This window comes from Eubalaena glacialis, chromosome 1, assembly GCF_028564815.1.
Source record: "Eubalaena glacialis isolate mEubGla1 chromosome 1, mEubGla1.1.hap2.+ XY, whole genome shotgun sequence".
NCBI lineage: Eukaryota > Metazoa > Chordata > Mammalia > Artiodactyla > Balaenidae > Eubalaena > Eubalaena glacialis.
In genome coordinates, this window is record NC_083716.1 from 188,632,595 (window position 1) to 188,647,448 (window position 14,854).

General features: G+C 38.0%; 2 protein-coding genes across 5 annotated transcripts in view; one reads left to right on the plus strand and one right to left on the minus strand.

Moving 5' to 3' along the window:
- LOC133091621 (uncharacterized) overlaps positions 1-4,142 on the minus strand; it is a 35,468-nt gene extending 31,326 nt beyond the window's left edge. The window contains exons 1-4 of the mRNA XM_061190980.1: positions 4,042-4,142; positions 3,526-3,713; positions 1,124-1,168; positions 236-304 (exon numbers count right to left, since the gene is read on the minus strand). Coding sequence (XP_061046963.1) covers positions 236-304; positions 1,124-1,168; positions 3,526-3,713; positions 4,042-4,142 — 403 coding nt within the window. The remainder of the gene's footprint in view (positions 1-235; positions 305-1,123; positions 1,169-3,525; positions 3,714-4,041) is intronic.
- Positions 1-14,854, plus strand: part of ITPRID2 (ITPR interacting domain containing 2) — a 103,350-nt gene that overhangs the window by 60,941 nt on the left and 27,555 nt on the right. For 3 of the 4 annotated variants that reach the window (XM_061185557.1, XM_061185535.1, XM_061185547.1), the window contains exons 3-11: positions 3,374-3,490; positions 4,106-4,351; positions 4,710-4,755; positions 7,730-7,779; positions 8,618-8,674; positions 11,315-11,354; positions 11,440-11,538; positions 12,777-12,985; positions 13,874-14,574. In XM_061185557.1, the coding sequence (XP_061041540.1) occupies positions 4,141-4,351; positions 4,710-4,755; positions 7,730-7,779; positions 8,618-8,674; positions 11,315-11,354; positions 11,440-11,538; positions 12,777-12,985; positions 13,874-14,574 (1,413 nt within the window). In that variant the 5' untranslated portion in view covers positions 3,374-3,490; positions 4,106-4,140. Of the gene's footprint in view, positions 1-3,373; positions 3,491-3,857; positions 4,352-4,709; positions 4,756-7,729; positions 7,780-8,617; positions 8,675-11,314; positions 11,355-11,439; positions 11,539-12,776; positions 12,986-13,873; positions 14,575-14,854 lie in introns of those variants that run through there. The other variant, XM_061185539.1, reaches the window with a different exon arrangement.

The following is a 14,854-nucleotide window of genomic DNA, read 5'->3' on the forward strand; positions in this document are numbered from 1 at the left end:
TCTTGCTTCACTCCATTGTTGATGAAGAATAGATGAGCCATTCTTACCTGTTGCTCAGAAACACCAGAGAATTGAGCCACTGAAAAGAAAACAAGCAGTCTAACAAGGTTTTACCATGGAGAGGGTAAATTTAGCACTATGTGGCAAACTGAAGAAATTGTGATCTGGGAACGGTGAAATGAATGATAAACGACAAGTTTTAGCATGCACAAAATCAGAAAGTATATAAACTTACCCAGATTATGTAAATAATTTGCAAGGCAAAGTTCCAGTGGTATTAACACCTGCTTCTTCCGATGTGTACCTGGGAGAATGAAGGAAATCAAAATAGATTGTTTTGCTATGTTAATGCTTACTTATGAGGACAATGAACTAGTATAGTAAGAGTTTTTGCTAATGTGGAAAAACCCAAAGTATAGGTAATAGGTTTATAGACCTTAAATATTCAATTTTATTACTTTAAAATATACACAATAACCAGAAATACTTTAATGGTTAATAATGACAAAGAAATATATCAAAAAATCAGTCTAAGTCAGACTAACCACCTTTCCTCATAGTTCAATTACACGATTTGTAAATAAACCTTTGAAAGTTTATGAAGAATTCATTCATTCAGTAACATTTTCCTTTTATCCTCTTTTATCCTACTGTAAATCATCCCACTGGTATCCCTGGAAATGTTAACAGTTATGTTGAGGGGGCCCAAAACATTACATGCTGAAATGAATTTTAGAAATGCTGGTTAAGCAAAGTTAAACAGTTTTATTTAAAAAAAAATAAATCTTGAAAACTTCGCAAGTCTTTAACATTCACTGCGACTGGGATGGGGCTGGGGGAGGTGAGAAAATGCAGAGTTTACCAAACTTACTTTATCCAGAATTCTTTCCTCCAGACAATTCTATTATTAAGACAAAAGGGATCTGGGAGGTGTAAGGTAAATAGAATGGCAGATTAAATAAAAAGTGTAGCATTTTATATTTCAATTTGGTAAACTGCAGCACTATACCACTCTCTGATCAGATTCCTAATTACTAAGATTTTGATGCACAAAATAAAAATTTTAATTATGTAAATACTAAAGAAACAATACCTTAACTAGAACCAAAATGCCTTAGCTTACCTAGTAGTAAACCTTGTTTTGTAATTTGGAGGCATGTGTTAAGGCCTAGAAAAGCAAAAAATAAGTAATTAATTAAACTGAGCATAATGTTTCACTTCTGATATATGCTTTACCATTTAAAATTGCCTAATTTAACTAGAGTCTGTTTTCTGTCCTAGCCTGTATTTATGCCATTTAAAAAATTCAGCTGCATAAGCATGAAGATAGATGCCATTTACTATAATAATCATCCCCCCATATGAAATTAACTGATTTTTGTCTGCCGCGATATAATCATGCCAAGAGCTATACTGAGCAACCACTTTATTTCATATAATCCTCACATCACCTTGGGAAGGTAGTTATCATGATTTCAACTTCACAGATGAGGAATGTGATAGCCAGATATATTAGCTGTCTTACCCTAGGCCACACAACTAGAAAGAGACAGAAACAGATTTCAAACTTCAGTCTGACACCAAAGACCCTACTGTTCCCACTACATCATGCTGGATAGGATTATCCACATCTAACATAAACGTATTTCTTCCTCCACCTTGTAGGCTTTAGTAACTCAGACATTATTCTTTATGTAGAACTTCTGCAACATTGATTGGCAGTAGGTCTACAATACAGTACTTGTTTGGAAAAAAAAAATCCTTGAGGAAGCAAGCAAACAACTAGACTCTCCTCAGGTGTAGTATGGCATTCATTTCTGAATAAATTAAACACCTTGGGCAGTTTTTTAAAATCTCAAAGTGGAGAATACAATTAAAACCCCTTACTTTTCAAAATAGCTTGCTGTTTCAAGGATTTCCTTCTTTATTAGTTCTGTATCCTCAACGTTTTACATGAAAAATTATCATGTAGAAGAAAACATATGATTGTGCTATTGGTGATTCAAGAACTGCTGTACTCTATTCTAATGTTACCTGCTGGCAATTTTCCCCCCTTTCTTTATTATTTGACTTGGTGGTTTGGTTTTTAAATATAAAATGTGGTTCATTATTCTCAAAAATTCTTTATTGTCTGAAAGTATTTAAACAACAAAACTAAGTAAAAGATAATAGGCCATAGAGAAACAACATAAAGCAAGTAAATATTTCATCCATTTGACTGTCCATTCTGAAGAATGTAAAGCATAGAAAATTTACCTCAAGAGAACTCAATGTTCCTTGTGGGATTAGCACTGTACTAAAAGTGTAAGGTGTGCAAGAAGAATATAGAATAATGTTCTTTAGTCTCCATTTACAGTCTGCCTAGGAAGTCAAACATACCCTCAGAAACCAGTCATATTATTTACTGCACAGTTCAGCCCCAAAGTAAATGAGACAGACATTCAGTTATATACCAGGGAATTGTGGAAAAGATGTCACCAGAAGTGGTGGAAAGATGTAGTCCAGGCAAAGTTCTGGATCAGCTGGATCTTGAAGATCATTAAGGTATTGGACAGAAAGAACAGGAATGAAATGAGAGGCTAGGATAGAGTCAGCAACAGCATGTGGAAATGATGGAACTGGGTAGGGTGGGATCCATCAGGGCCCTGAATGAAACTGAAGACAGCATACTTTGTTCTCTGTGGCTTCTGACCAGCCCTTTCAGTGTCTTCTCTCCAGGTACCTCCCTCACTTGCTTTCCTGCTCACCTTTCCTACAGGCAGCTAGACTCTGGCCTATGTTGAAGGACCATTAAACTGTTAGCTGCATTTTGCTATAGGACTCTTGAAGGCTGGAAAGTTTTTCAGATTCAAAGAAAAAATTTTTAAGATTCAAAGAAAAAATAGTGAAATTTCAAGGCAATGAGATACCACTATCCCTGTTCTAGCTCCCCCTCACATTTCACAGTATAAGGCCCAGAATGATATTATGATGGTTCTGGGAAGTTAGTCTGGATCTTGGATATGATGTTGAATAGGATTTTATAGTCTTTCTGCTAATAAGATTTTAAAAATAACAAAAGGGACTGCTCAAACTCATTTTTAAAATGTTCTAAACCTTGACATCATTTGTATCTTGTAGCACCAAAATCCAAGCAAATATTTCTACTTTTTCCCAGCTGTTCCTTGCTCTATTTTCCTTCACCTCTCTATGTCCAATTTCAATGTGGAATTTCCAAATTAAATCTTTCATACATAACACGACCACAATAAATAACTTTCTTAAGCGTGAAAGGAGCACTCCACGAAGCTTAGTCTTTTCCAGTTTTGATATTTTGACAAGAAATACCAATTACGCGCCTTTCTCCCATCTTTCTCCACCATTTCTTGGACAGAATTCTTTGGACTCCTCGAAGAATAACTTCCAGCGAGTCCAAGCAGACACTCGTTTGGACGCAGTGAAGAAGGGCGTTGAGTGAAACTTGGCCTTTCCACATTCCTTCTGTTTTGGGGTGAAAGGAGAAGTTAATAAGCAAAGATTACTAACCAACAAGCAACCAAATTTCGCCTGCTCCGCCGGCCGCGGCGGGGAACGGGGGACAGTGGGCAGGGGGCAGGGGGCGGGTCTTTCCACTCCGCGCTCGCCGCGCCCCGCCCCGCGCGCCCCCGGCCGGAAGGGGGCGTGGAACGCCGCTGAGGGAGGGGCGCGCTGACGCGCGGCTGCCGGCCAGGCCCCTGGCGCGTCAGGCGGAGGCGGGAGGCGGGAGGCGGGAGGCGGGAGGCGGGGCTGGGCGGGGGCCGCGGGGGGGGCGGGGCGGGGGCCGCGGGGGGGGCGGGGCGGGGGCCGCGGGGGGGCGGGGCGGTGAGCCGGGACTGGGGCCGGCCGGCGATCGGCTCCCAGCCGCGCTCGCTCGAGCCGCTCGCGCTCCCGCGCCGCGCCCGGCCGGCTTCATGTGAAACGCTGGCCCTCCGCCCCCTCCCTCCCCTTCCTTCCCTCCCTTCCTACCTCCCGTCCCCTCCTCCTCCTCCTCCTCCCCCCGCGCCTGCTCCAGCTCCCCGGGGCCCCCAGCCCGGCCGGGCGCTGACCGCAGGGGCTGGGGTCCCAGCCGCCGCCGTGTCTCTCACAGGCTCCAGCTGGGGCTGCGGAGCCCCCGGTGCAGCCATGGACCGGCCCCTGGTGGCGTCGGTGGAGGCGGAGGAGGAACTGGAGTGGCAAGTGGCGAGTTGCAGGAGGAAGGCCTGGGCCAAGTGCCGCGGCTCCTGGCAGGCGTCGGAGACGGAGGACCTGTCCACAGAAGCGACGACGCAGGACGAGGACGAGGACGACGAGGAGGATCTCTCTGGAGCGAAGCTGCCGGCGGCCGCGGGGAGAGGTCCGTGCGCCCCGCGGGGCAGCGGAGGGCGGGGAGCTCGGGGAAGTTCGGGCGGGCGGGGAAAAGTCTCGTGCGCTTTGGGCGACTGCTGTGAGTTCTGGAAGATCGTGCTGGGCTCGAGAGGCCGAGGGGAGAGGGGACACTTCCGACCTTTAAACGTGCTTGCTTGGTAAGGCGTCTCCAGCGTCAACAGAGACACCCCGGTGCTATCTTTTCCCTTCAGATGGGCTCTAAGCCGTGTTGCTTAGGCTGCATTTTGCCTTCAGTAGATTTTCCTACCTGGGGGTATCCAGGGTGACCCCGCAGTCGGAGTCCTCCTGGGGTCGGTAACGAGCTGTCCCCTCGCTCTGCCCCGCAGGAAACGTGCCCAACGAGAAGATCGCGATATGGCTCAAGGACTGCCGGTGAGTCCTCGGTTGCGCCGCTCGCGTCCCGGGGGAAGATCAGCGCTAATGGGACGCCTGGGCGGAGTGACTCGGGCCGCCGTCCTTGCGGGTCCCTTGGACCTCGTAAGCCATAAACCGGAAAGTGAGCCGGCGGATAGCTTCCTCTTTTAAGCGATTAGAAATGGAAGTGCTGTGACCGCCGATTATTTGGTGACCATGTTGACTTTACAGTTATTAGGACTTCAGCTCCGGTGCGTGATGTTAGCATCAGAGATCAGAAATCTGAAACAGATAATCATGCCATGTTATTATGCTTGCCCTGTTTTTCTTTGAAAGGATTGTCACATTTCACACAGTATTTTATTTTGCTTTTGTTTTGACATGTGTATATCTGGCAGAAGAGTCATTTCCCTTTCAAATGTGTTTTAGATGAATGTAATTTACCTAACTACAGTAACCGGGCTTTATGTTGGTGCCTTAATTCTGTTTGGAGAGCTGTTAAAACTAGCTAACTACTTTGTTCTAGCTTACTTCTTGGACATGCATTTGTCAGATGGCCCTGGAATTCACAGAAGGGAAATAGAGCTTTGAAGACATTCAGGCTGCATAAATCTGTTTAATTACACGCTTTGGTAGCTGGTACAGAAATGTTTGATAAAGTACAGAGGAGATTAATCGTATCTTACTACAGTAAAATGTACTTGTTTCATATTTTAATTATTTTTTTCCAACTTATTTGCTACTTATAAAATCTCACATGAAGAATGTTGGCTTTTTAACTTTTGTTAAGGTGTTTGCTTCTGTACATATTTTTTGCCATCTCAATTTGGGCTTTTCTTAATCTTTTGTCCAAGTACCAGAGTTTGAGAAGTCTTTTCTGGTGGGGAGAGAGAAATGATTCTTATATATGCCAGTTTATTTTTCTTTCCTAAAGACATAAAATATTGGCCATTACTCTATTGCTATCCTGTTTTGGTGAATTGCCTGGAGCCTTACTGAACACTCTTTATTATAGAACTCTTTAACCTTTATTGAGAATGTCATAGACCCTTCTGAGATATGATGAAATATATGGACCTTTTCTCTAAAGATTCACAAAAAAATGTTTAAGAGCAAGAGAAGAATCATGTTATGTTTATTTTATGGTGTATGGGAGTTAAGATTATATAAGAGATATATCAAGTAGACAGTAAATAAGTGCATCTTTTAAGATAAGTGCAGTGGGCAAATGTTAACATTCACCAGGACACATGATGTCTGAAAATTCCAGGAGTTTTGTTGCTAATCTTGATTTATGTAGGCAGATTCTATAGTCTGTTGCGGATTTCCTACATAGGTTTCTTTTTTGTTCCCTGCAGTTTCACCTATTCTGTACAAAAGGGACATTCATTTGTACTCTGGAGAGCTAGAACAAACAGTCTTTTATTGTTAGCTTTATTATCACAGATTTGACTGCTAGGATATATGCAAGTTTTTTTTTTTTCTATAACAGTTTAGGGTCCTTCCCAGAGTCAGGCATCTGTCTACTTTGTATATTATGTACAATGATCTGAAGACAGCATCCCCCCCCCCAACCCCCGTGATAAGTTCTCAAATATTCTTTGTTTTCTTATTGCTTTCCATATCCTGAATAAAGATACCATGTAGTTTTTCCTTAAAGGGAGTCTTTATTTTGGTAATTTTTTTTTTTTTTTTTGTGGCCAAGCGGAAACAAATTGCTTGAATAAGTAGCATCTAAGAAGGGATAGAGTTTTGGTAAGATTTGTAAGAGGGCAATTATAAGAGTGAGAAACTTGTTTTTGAAGGAGAATGCCAGTTATATTCTGCTCATTTGCCATCTTCTGTTGGTGCCCAGGCCAGTTGAGACATTTACAGAAGGAGTAATGCAATGTTTTGTCCTACAAAAGTAACCACCAGGGAAGAGGAATGACTTTTTTGAGGGCATAAAGTATATATATAGTTTTATTAAAATATATGCAAAAACTTAGAGGTTTTATTATCTTTATGGTCATGGCTTATTCCTTTTCATTTCAAAAGCACTAATTTTTAAAGAACTGCCATTGCTTGTATATTTGTTTGTAGAAACTTTTAACGTTTAAGTGGCATTTCAGTAATATTTCTTTGAAACTGATATTTTTATGATTGATCCCATTTCTGATGTGAATTTATAACAGGTATAAATTGTTGCTGATGAAAGGCTTATAACACAGAGTAGAACTTTTATAATAAAACAACCTGTTTCTTTCTTAGCTTAGTTTTGAGAAATAAATGAAAAATATTTTGCATTAAAAAGATTTCTAAGTTATCTGTGTTTGAACAACAACAACGTGAAAGAATTTTAGTAATGGCTAGTTCTTAGGGTTGATTCTCAAGCCAACTTTTTAGTAATTTTCTTTTCAGAGTTAAATGAAGAATACATGTATTTTTTTAGTTTAAAAACCTAAAATAAATTCCAAACTTCTCCATTGTATCAGAAAAGATAATAGTTGGGGTAAGGGAGGCATTGAGTGGTGGTGCTCTATAATGCTTGATGGGATTTGAGAAAACTGTTGAGCCTTATTTCTAACTATACTCTGACTTTTTAATTTTATTGAGATAAAGATTTGTTTTCTCTTAATTCTCTTTCCTGTTTCTAGGGAAGGGATTGAGGGGAGCAGACATTTTCTTAAGGCCTGTTGTCATTCTCTTTTCTTTTTCTGTTTTTGTAAAGAAAATGCCAATTCATATCATTTGTAATTGTCATTCTTGCTCTTAATTGCTGGCAGATCAGACGTGTGATTAAATCATTCCTGGTGAGCTGACTTGATGATAGGTATTTCCTTAGTAGGATATTACTTATGTAATTCACTTGCATTCCATGTGCGTTTGGGAGGAAAGTTCAACTGTGATTAGAAGCTTGCTTAGCTATAACCCTTTAAAGTGTAAGGCTGTGCAGTGACAGCTTTCCAGACAGCTTTTCAAGACTAAGGTTTATATGTTTATGTGGTTTCAGTACCCCTTTGGGAGCCTCACTGGATGAGCAAAGCAGTAGTACACTCAAGGGTAAGAGAAAGTTGCCTTTCTAAATCTGTTCTTTATGAGGGTCCTACTTTATATGTCCTCTGAGTGAAAGAGTGTGTGTGTGTATAAATTATAAAAGTGATGTTCATGTTTATAAAATATGGTGTTTTAAGATAAAAGCCTAAAGGGAGAAACCTTGTCATGAACCATAAAACAGTGATGAGTTTAAACAAATTACCAAACCTTTCCACAATGTGAAACTCATTTCTTTTTATTGTCCAGTTAGATATTATAAAGACTAATTAAATACAGAAATATGATATGTAAACATAAGGAAAATATATATTGAGTGAATCAGGTCAGCTTTAGTGTAGCATTTCTTTGCTTACATTAACTGAGATTGCCACACCTGTGCAAGGCAAAATTCTGAAGTTCAAAGTACAACAAGAATGTGCAGGTAGTGGCAAGGCATATGAAAAACGTTTATAGTATCAGGAAAATCTAGCTTGAGCTCCTGACTTAATATAAGGGGGTAAAAGGAATGATTGCGCTGGGATCTGGTTTTCCATGAAACTGTTGGGTAAGATATGTTATCTAACTGAACATCTTAAAGGCTTATTAAGTATAAAATAGCCTGTAGATTGGGGCTTCTAATAACTTTACCTGGCTGCAAATCATGGTTTCCTTTACGATAAAGTGAAAACTTATATTTTCTTCCTGAAATTATATAATCAGAATAATCTGTGAGTACATTCAGGTCTGAAATGCTTTACTGTGTCTTATATTTTGCTTGGTCAGTTTGTTTTAATTAAAACAGTGATTTTCTGTGGGGGTCAGGAAGAACAGAATACCAGGATGAATCTTCTAATGTTTCTTTCAGGTGTGCTTGTGAGAAATGGAGGAAGTTTTGAGGATGATTTGTCCTTGGGAGCTGAAGGTATGTTTGGAAGAACTGTACCTTCATATAGTTTTAAAATTAAAAAAAAAAAGAGAAAGTCACATGCTTTCATGTTTATGATCCTCAGAGCTAAATTTAAAGTTCTTGAAAGTGGCTCAGACACATTTTACAGAACCTTTTATGTGTTAATAATCTAGTAAGAGCCTATAGGAGACCTGTAGGAATGGCTCTGGAAAACCATTGTGCAATGTCCAAAGGTCTTCCTTGGACTTTGAAGGTTACAGTAACTATTTGGGGGCAAACAATGGTCATATAACTGAGGGAAGAATTGTCCCTCAAAAGGAAGGAAACAAATATTTATACGTGAGAAAACTAAAGTGAAGCTTATTTTAGTGTGAGGTAGCCTTATGTCAGACTTAACAGCTGCAGCTTGTCTTTCTCTTTGCATTCAAGTGTCTCCTGTCTTTCCCGCTTCCTCTTTTTCCAGATTTTTAGAAGATTAAAGGACAAAGACAAAATAGAGTTACGAGAAGTTAATTAGAAAGCATTATGCTGATGTCTGTTCAAGGCTTCATTAGGATTTTAAAAGTGTATTGTGCCATGTTTAAATTTTCACAGATTATATAATCTTTTCCTGTGGATTCATAATAAAGCTTTTTCCACAATGTAAAATTAAGAATTTTTTTATTGTTTTACTGGTATTTTTAAATTATTGGTAACTGTATAGCTGGGTTATTAATGTGTGCTTTTTTAAAAAAAAGTTTATTTATTTTTGGCTGCATTGGGTCTTTGTTGCTGCGCATGGGCTTTCTCTAGTTGCAGCTAGTGGGGGGCTACTCTTCGTTGCGGTGCGCGGGCTTCTCATCGCGGTGGCTTCTCTTGTTGCAGAGCACGGGCTCTAGGCGCATGGGCTTCAGTAGTTGTGCACACGGGCTCAGTAGTTGTGGCTCGCGGGCTTTAGAGCGCAGGCTCCGTAGTTGTGGCACACAGGCTTAGTTGCTTCATGGCACATGGGATCTTCCCGGACCAGGGCTCGAAGCCATGTCCCCTGCAGTGGCAGGCAGGTTCTTAACCACTGTGCCACCAGGGAAGTCCCAATGTGTGCTTTTTATTAAAAAAAAGAATTAAGGATTTTATTAAATCTTTTTGAATTCTAAGTTGATGAATAGTGAATTTATCCACTGAATTTAATATCTTTGATCTTTTGCAGTTTGAAGTCAATCTGTATGATAAGATTACTTATTTAGAGCCTTCTAACATTGAACACTAGAATATGTGTATATGTTAGTTTTTATATTTCTGTTAATATGCTTTTAAGGAATAAACTCTATAAAATAAACTCAAACTTACTGCTTCCCAATCAGGATAGTTGAACATACTGTTAACCCCTTATTAAAATTCATTTTATTGTTATTGTAAATAGCACTTTTGATATTTGCCTTAGTAGTTTCACAATATAGAATTTTTTTTAAAAACTTCATTTTTTTAGAGCAGTTTTGTTCACAGAAAAATTGAGGGGAAGGTACAGAGATTTCCCACATACTTTCTGCCCCACATGTGCACAGCCTCCCCCATTGTCAACATCCCCCACCAGAATAGTACATTTGTTACAATTGATGAACCTAGGATAAGGCATCATAGTTACCCAAAGTCCATAGTGTATGCTAGGGTTCACTCTTGGTCTTATACATTCTATGGGTTTAGACAAATGTGTAATGACACGTATCCATCATTATGCTATCATATAGCGTATTTTCACTGCCCTAAAAATCCTCTGTGCTCTGCCTGTTCATCCATAGTGAATGATTTTATTGGAAGCCAGACCCAAAAAGGAAGTCTCAGAGAGGAGTGGAGCTATTATGTTGTTTTACTGAAAATTGTTTCAAGATTATTTTCATTCATTCAGTAAATATTTATTGAAAGCTATGTGTTAGACACCTTTCTGGTTGATAAGAAATTGCCATGGCTCTGCAGATCAGAAATGAAAAAAGAAAAAAGTCTGGTGTGCTGAAAAAGATGTGTTTTTAATTAATTTCATTCTTTATGTTTGTCTATAAAATTTAAATGCAGTAAATTTAACTCACTGTAAACTTAACGTTAACAACATTTATTTGTTTAGAACTTGTAAGTCTAGGATAAACTTGAAAGGCAACTTTTGAAAGAAAACTTATGTTGAAATGAGTAGGAATTTTCGAAGTAGGTGCGTGAAAAATTGGTTGTAACTGGAGTGAATTATCAGCCTTAAAAAAACCACGTTAGGAATAGATATTGCCACACTTAAGTAATGCTAAATCATGTTTTTGCTTTTGAGGTATTCTTTATTAACAGTTTTTAAATTTAGTAATTAGAAGCACATATACCACGTATCTTCTTACTACTTATTTCAAACTGTTAAATTTAATTGGTTATTTATACATCTTTTTATTTTAAACATTCAGTGGAGGTAGTTTTACATTGCTAACAAACAAAACCTAAAACACCCTCCAAAAGCTGCTGACTCTGTTCTTATCTATCTGTATATTACCTTTAATGGTGCAGATTTAATGAGCCAGGACGAGAGTTTGGCATATTAGGCATTTAGCTATAATAATGTGGTTAATTTGCTTTCTTGTTGATTGTATCATAGTAGTTATTGTCCTACTAACAGCTGTGCTTTGCATGTATTCTTTTTACCTTTAGCCAACCACCTCCATGAAACTGATGCTCAAATTGAAAACTGGTATGTAGCTGTTTGTTTTTTTCCTTTCTAAAAATGAAGAACAGTTATGGAAATAAAGTTTTATATAATCTAATTTTGTTTATAGCAATAATATCTTGGCCAAAGAGAGAAGACTACAGTTTCATCAGAAGGGGAGAAGTATGAATTCCACTGGATCCGGGAAAAGTAGTGGAACAGTCTCAAGGTAACTTATTCTGAAGTTATACTGCAACTACATTGTGTTGTAGATGACCTACTCTTATCCCTTTTCAGTCTTGGATTTGGCTTAGTAGTATGAAGTCAAAAGGAATCCACAGTGTTTTGTGGATCAGCATAACTGAGAGAATCATCTTCTTTTTTTTTTTTTTTTAATTAAGATTAAATAAAAATTAACAGATATGTTAAAAATGCTGCTGGAATCCATTAATGAGTATTTTGAGTCCTATCAACAGCTTGAAAGAGGAACTCCATAGTGGAATAATTTCTACTTCCCAAATTCTCCATTCTGCTAGGGTCTTGAGTTACTCTGACATAAAAATCAGAATAAACCTTTATAATTTAAAGCTTGATATTTAAGTGTAGATTTATCTTCATATAAAACCAAAGATCTTTAAACTATATATTAAAATAAGCAAATACGTGTGCATAATGAACCAGTTTAAACTATTATCCAAATTATTGTTTTGGAATTTGAACATTTTCTCTGAAACAAATTGAAATTTCCTTCTGCTCAAGTTCTATCTCTAACATTCCTATTTTCCCCAGTGAGTCTCAGCTTGGATTATCACTGGTATGAGAGATAAGGGTTAATAAATGTTCAATGCACAATAGAGTTAGAGCAAGAATTTACCTTTGTGTAACCCATACTCTCATTACTTTACTCCTCCTACTTCCTGAGTGCAAGTGGTTAGAGAGAAGTTGAAAGTAAGCTCCTCCTTCACTTTTCTGAGATCAGTTGTTACCTATATTGCCTCTTCTAGGACAGCCAAAGATAGCAGAAAAACTCAAGCTCTGCAGAATGTCCCTTGGTACCAAAGTTGTACCAACTTCTTAGCGCATTTTCCCTTTTCATTTTTTCCTAATCTGTTTACTCCTTATTCTCCCTTATCTGTCCTCAAATTGTTTGGCTGCTTTACTGGAAATCTGTTTAAAATGACAAAGAAAATAAGGTGAGGAATCAGAGTTTCTTACTGAGGGTGTTCTTAGGGCTTAGCTCTTTTTCCCAAAACTAACAGCTTGAGAGAATGGACCCTTTTTAAGGGTTATTTATTGCATTTGGTACCCAACGTATAAAGATGCTGAAATAAATAATGGGTTAAACAGCAGAAGCTGTAGAAGACTTTTTCACAGGAAAGCAGAAATATGAATTCATTTATAATGTGATATGGACTATTATAAACTTATTTTACATCTTGCTGTTTCTTTTTTTTTTTCTCTTTTTAGTGTTTCAGAATTGTTGGAACTTTATGAGGAAGATCCTGAAGAAATCCTTTATAATCTTGGATTTGGACGAGATGAACCAGATATTGCTTCTAAAATTCCTTCCAGATTTTTTAATTCATCATCATTTGCCAGAGGAATAGATATTAAAGTATTTTTGAGTGCGCAAATGCAACGGATGGAAGTAGAAAATCCAAATTATGCTTTAACAAGTAAGGTTTTTAAATGTTAGCATATTATTTTTAAAATTATGGCATCTACAGCAAGATGGTCTTGTTTTTAAAGCCTTATTAATTTCTAGGAATAGCGGTGGCAATTTAATTATTGAGGTTAACACAATAGCTGTTTTGCATATTATAAATTTTTATTATTCTATTTATAGAAGTTAATTTACCTATTCCCCCCACCCCCCCACCCCATTCTCCACTTACTTAAGTGTTACATCCCTAGAATGTAACTTGTAGAACCTTATACTTATCTCCAGATTGCTTTTGTTCCAAAAGGAAAGAAGTAGAGGAGGGGCCTTGTTACTATTAGTTGAAGTCAGTCAATTTCAGATGCTTTCATGTAAATCTACAATGGAAAGGCTAATTTGATGATTTTTCAAGTTAAATCTTGCTTATTTTTCTCTGCTGACCAGAAATCCCCAAAATGGGATCCCTAGGTGGTCCTTGGATTAGCTTTAAGAGATCTATAAATCCAACCTCCCGCCCATTAGGTATAAAATATATACTTACATATACTTCACATTAGGAAGAGTTCAAGACCTAAAAACAGAGTCACAACTATAGATCAATAGCTAGTCCTTTCTGTTTTATTCAGCGTTGTCATTATGCTTTGTCCTTGCTTTTGATTTTTTAAAATGTAAATTCTAGTGCTTAAGAGTGAAAAATCTTTCTCCCTCTCCACAGTAAATGTAGAGAAGTTTTAAGTGATAGATAAGGAAAAAAATCTGGTTTCATAATCTTTGTGATTTAAGTAGTTCAGTAATTGAAATTCTGAACAGTACTAATGGTTTAATTAATATATGTGTGTGTATATGTGTGTATATACACATATAAATATAAATATATATAATTCATGTTTTTTTCCTTTTATAGGCCGTTTTCGTCAAATTGAAGTGCTTACTACTGTGGCCAATGCATTTTCTTCTTTATATTCCCAAGTCTCTGGGACTCCCCTGCAGAGAATTGGGAGTCTGTCCTCGGTGACCTCTAACAGGGAGGCAGACTCGCCTCCACCTTTAACCCGAAGTAACACTGCAAATCGTTTAATGAAAACACTATCAAAACTAAATTTATGTGTTGATAAAACAGAGAAAGGAGAAGGTAGTACTCCTTCCCCAGCAGTTGACAAAGGAAAGACTCTAAATGTTTCAGTGATGGAAGAAATTGGCAATAAAAATGATCAAAAGTCTCAAAAAATTGTGAAGAAGAAAGATTCATCTTCTATGTTGGCTACAGTTAAAGAAGAAGTATCAGGTAGTTCAGCAGCTGTTATGGAGAATGCTGACATTGATAGACTTTCTGATGAAGCAAACAGTAATTTTAACGAAGAAACTGAAAGTGGACAAAGTAAAGAAACTCAAAGTCATGAGAATAAACTGGGTGAGGAAGCTGGTATTATAAAAACTCATTTAGATAGCGATTTCAACATGTCCAGCCACAGTGAGCTGGAAAATAGCAGGGAGCTGAAAAATGTCCCTTTGTCCACACCTGAAAAAGAGCCATGTGCACCGTTGACAATCCCATCCATAAGAAATATAATGGCACAGCAGAAGGACTCCTTTGAAATGGAAGAGGTAGGTAGAAAATTACTGAGAACTGTTTTAAATAGTGAGTTAGGGAAAAAAGTGCCAAAAAATGTTTTTAAAATGAAAGGTGGTGAATAGATTTATACTAGAAAAAAATCATCCTGATTTTGACTTTCCAGGTTTTTTGTTTTATGTTTCACAAACCAAGAAGTCCCAGGACTATGTGATGTCAAGATAATGGCCCCTCTAGATCTTCTGTAATCCATTGCTCATACTTGCACTTTAACCCCTTTTCTCTCTCAATTTAAGATTTTGATTCTCTGAGAAA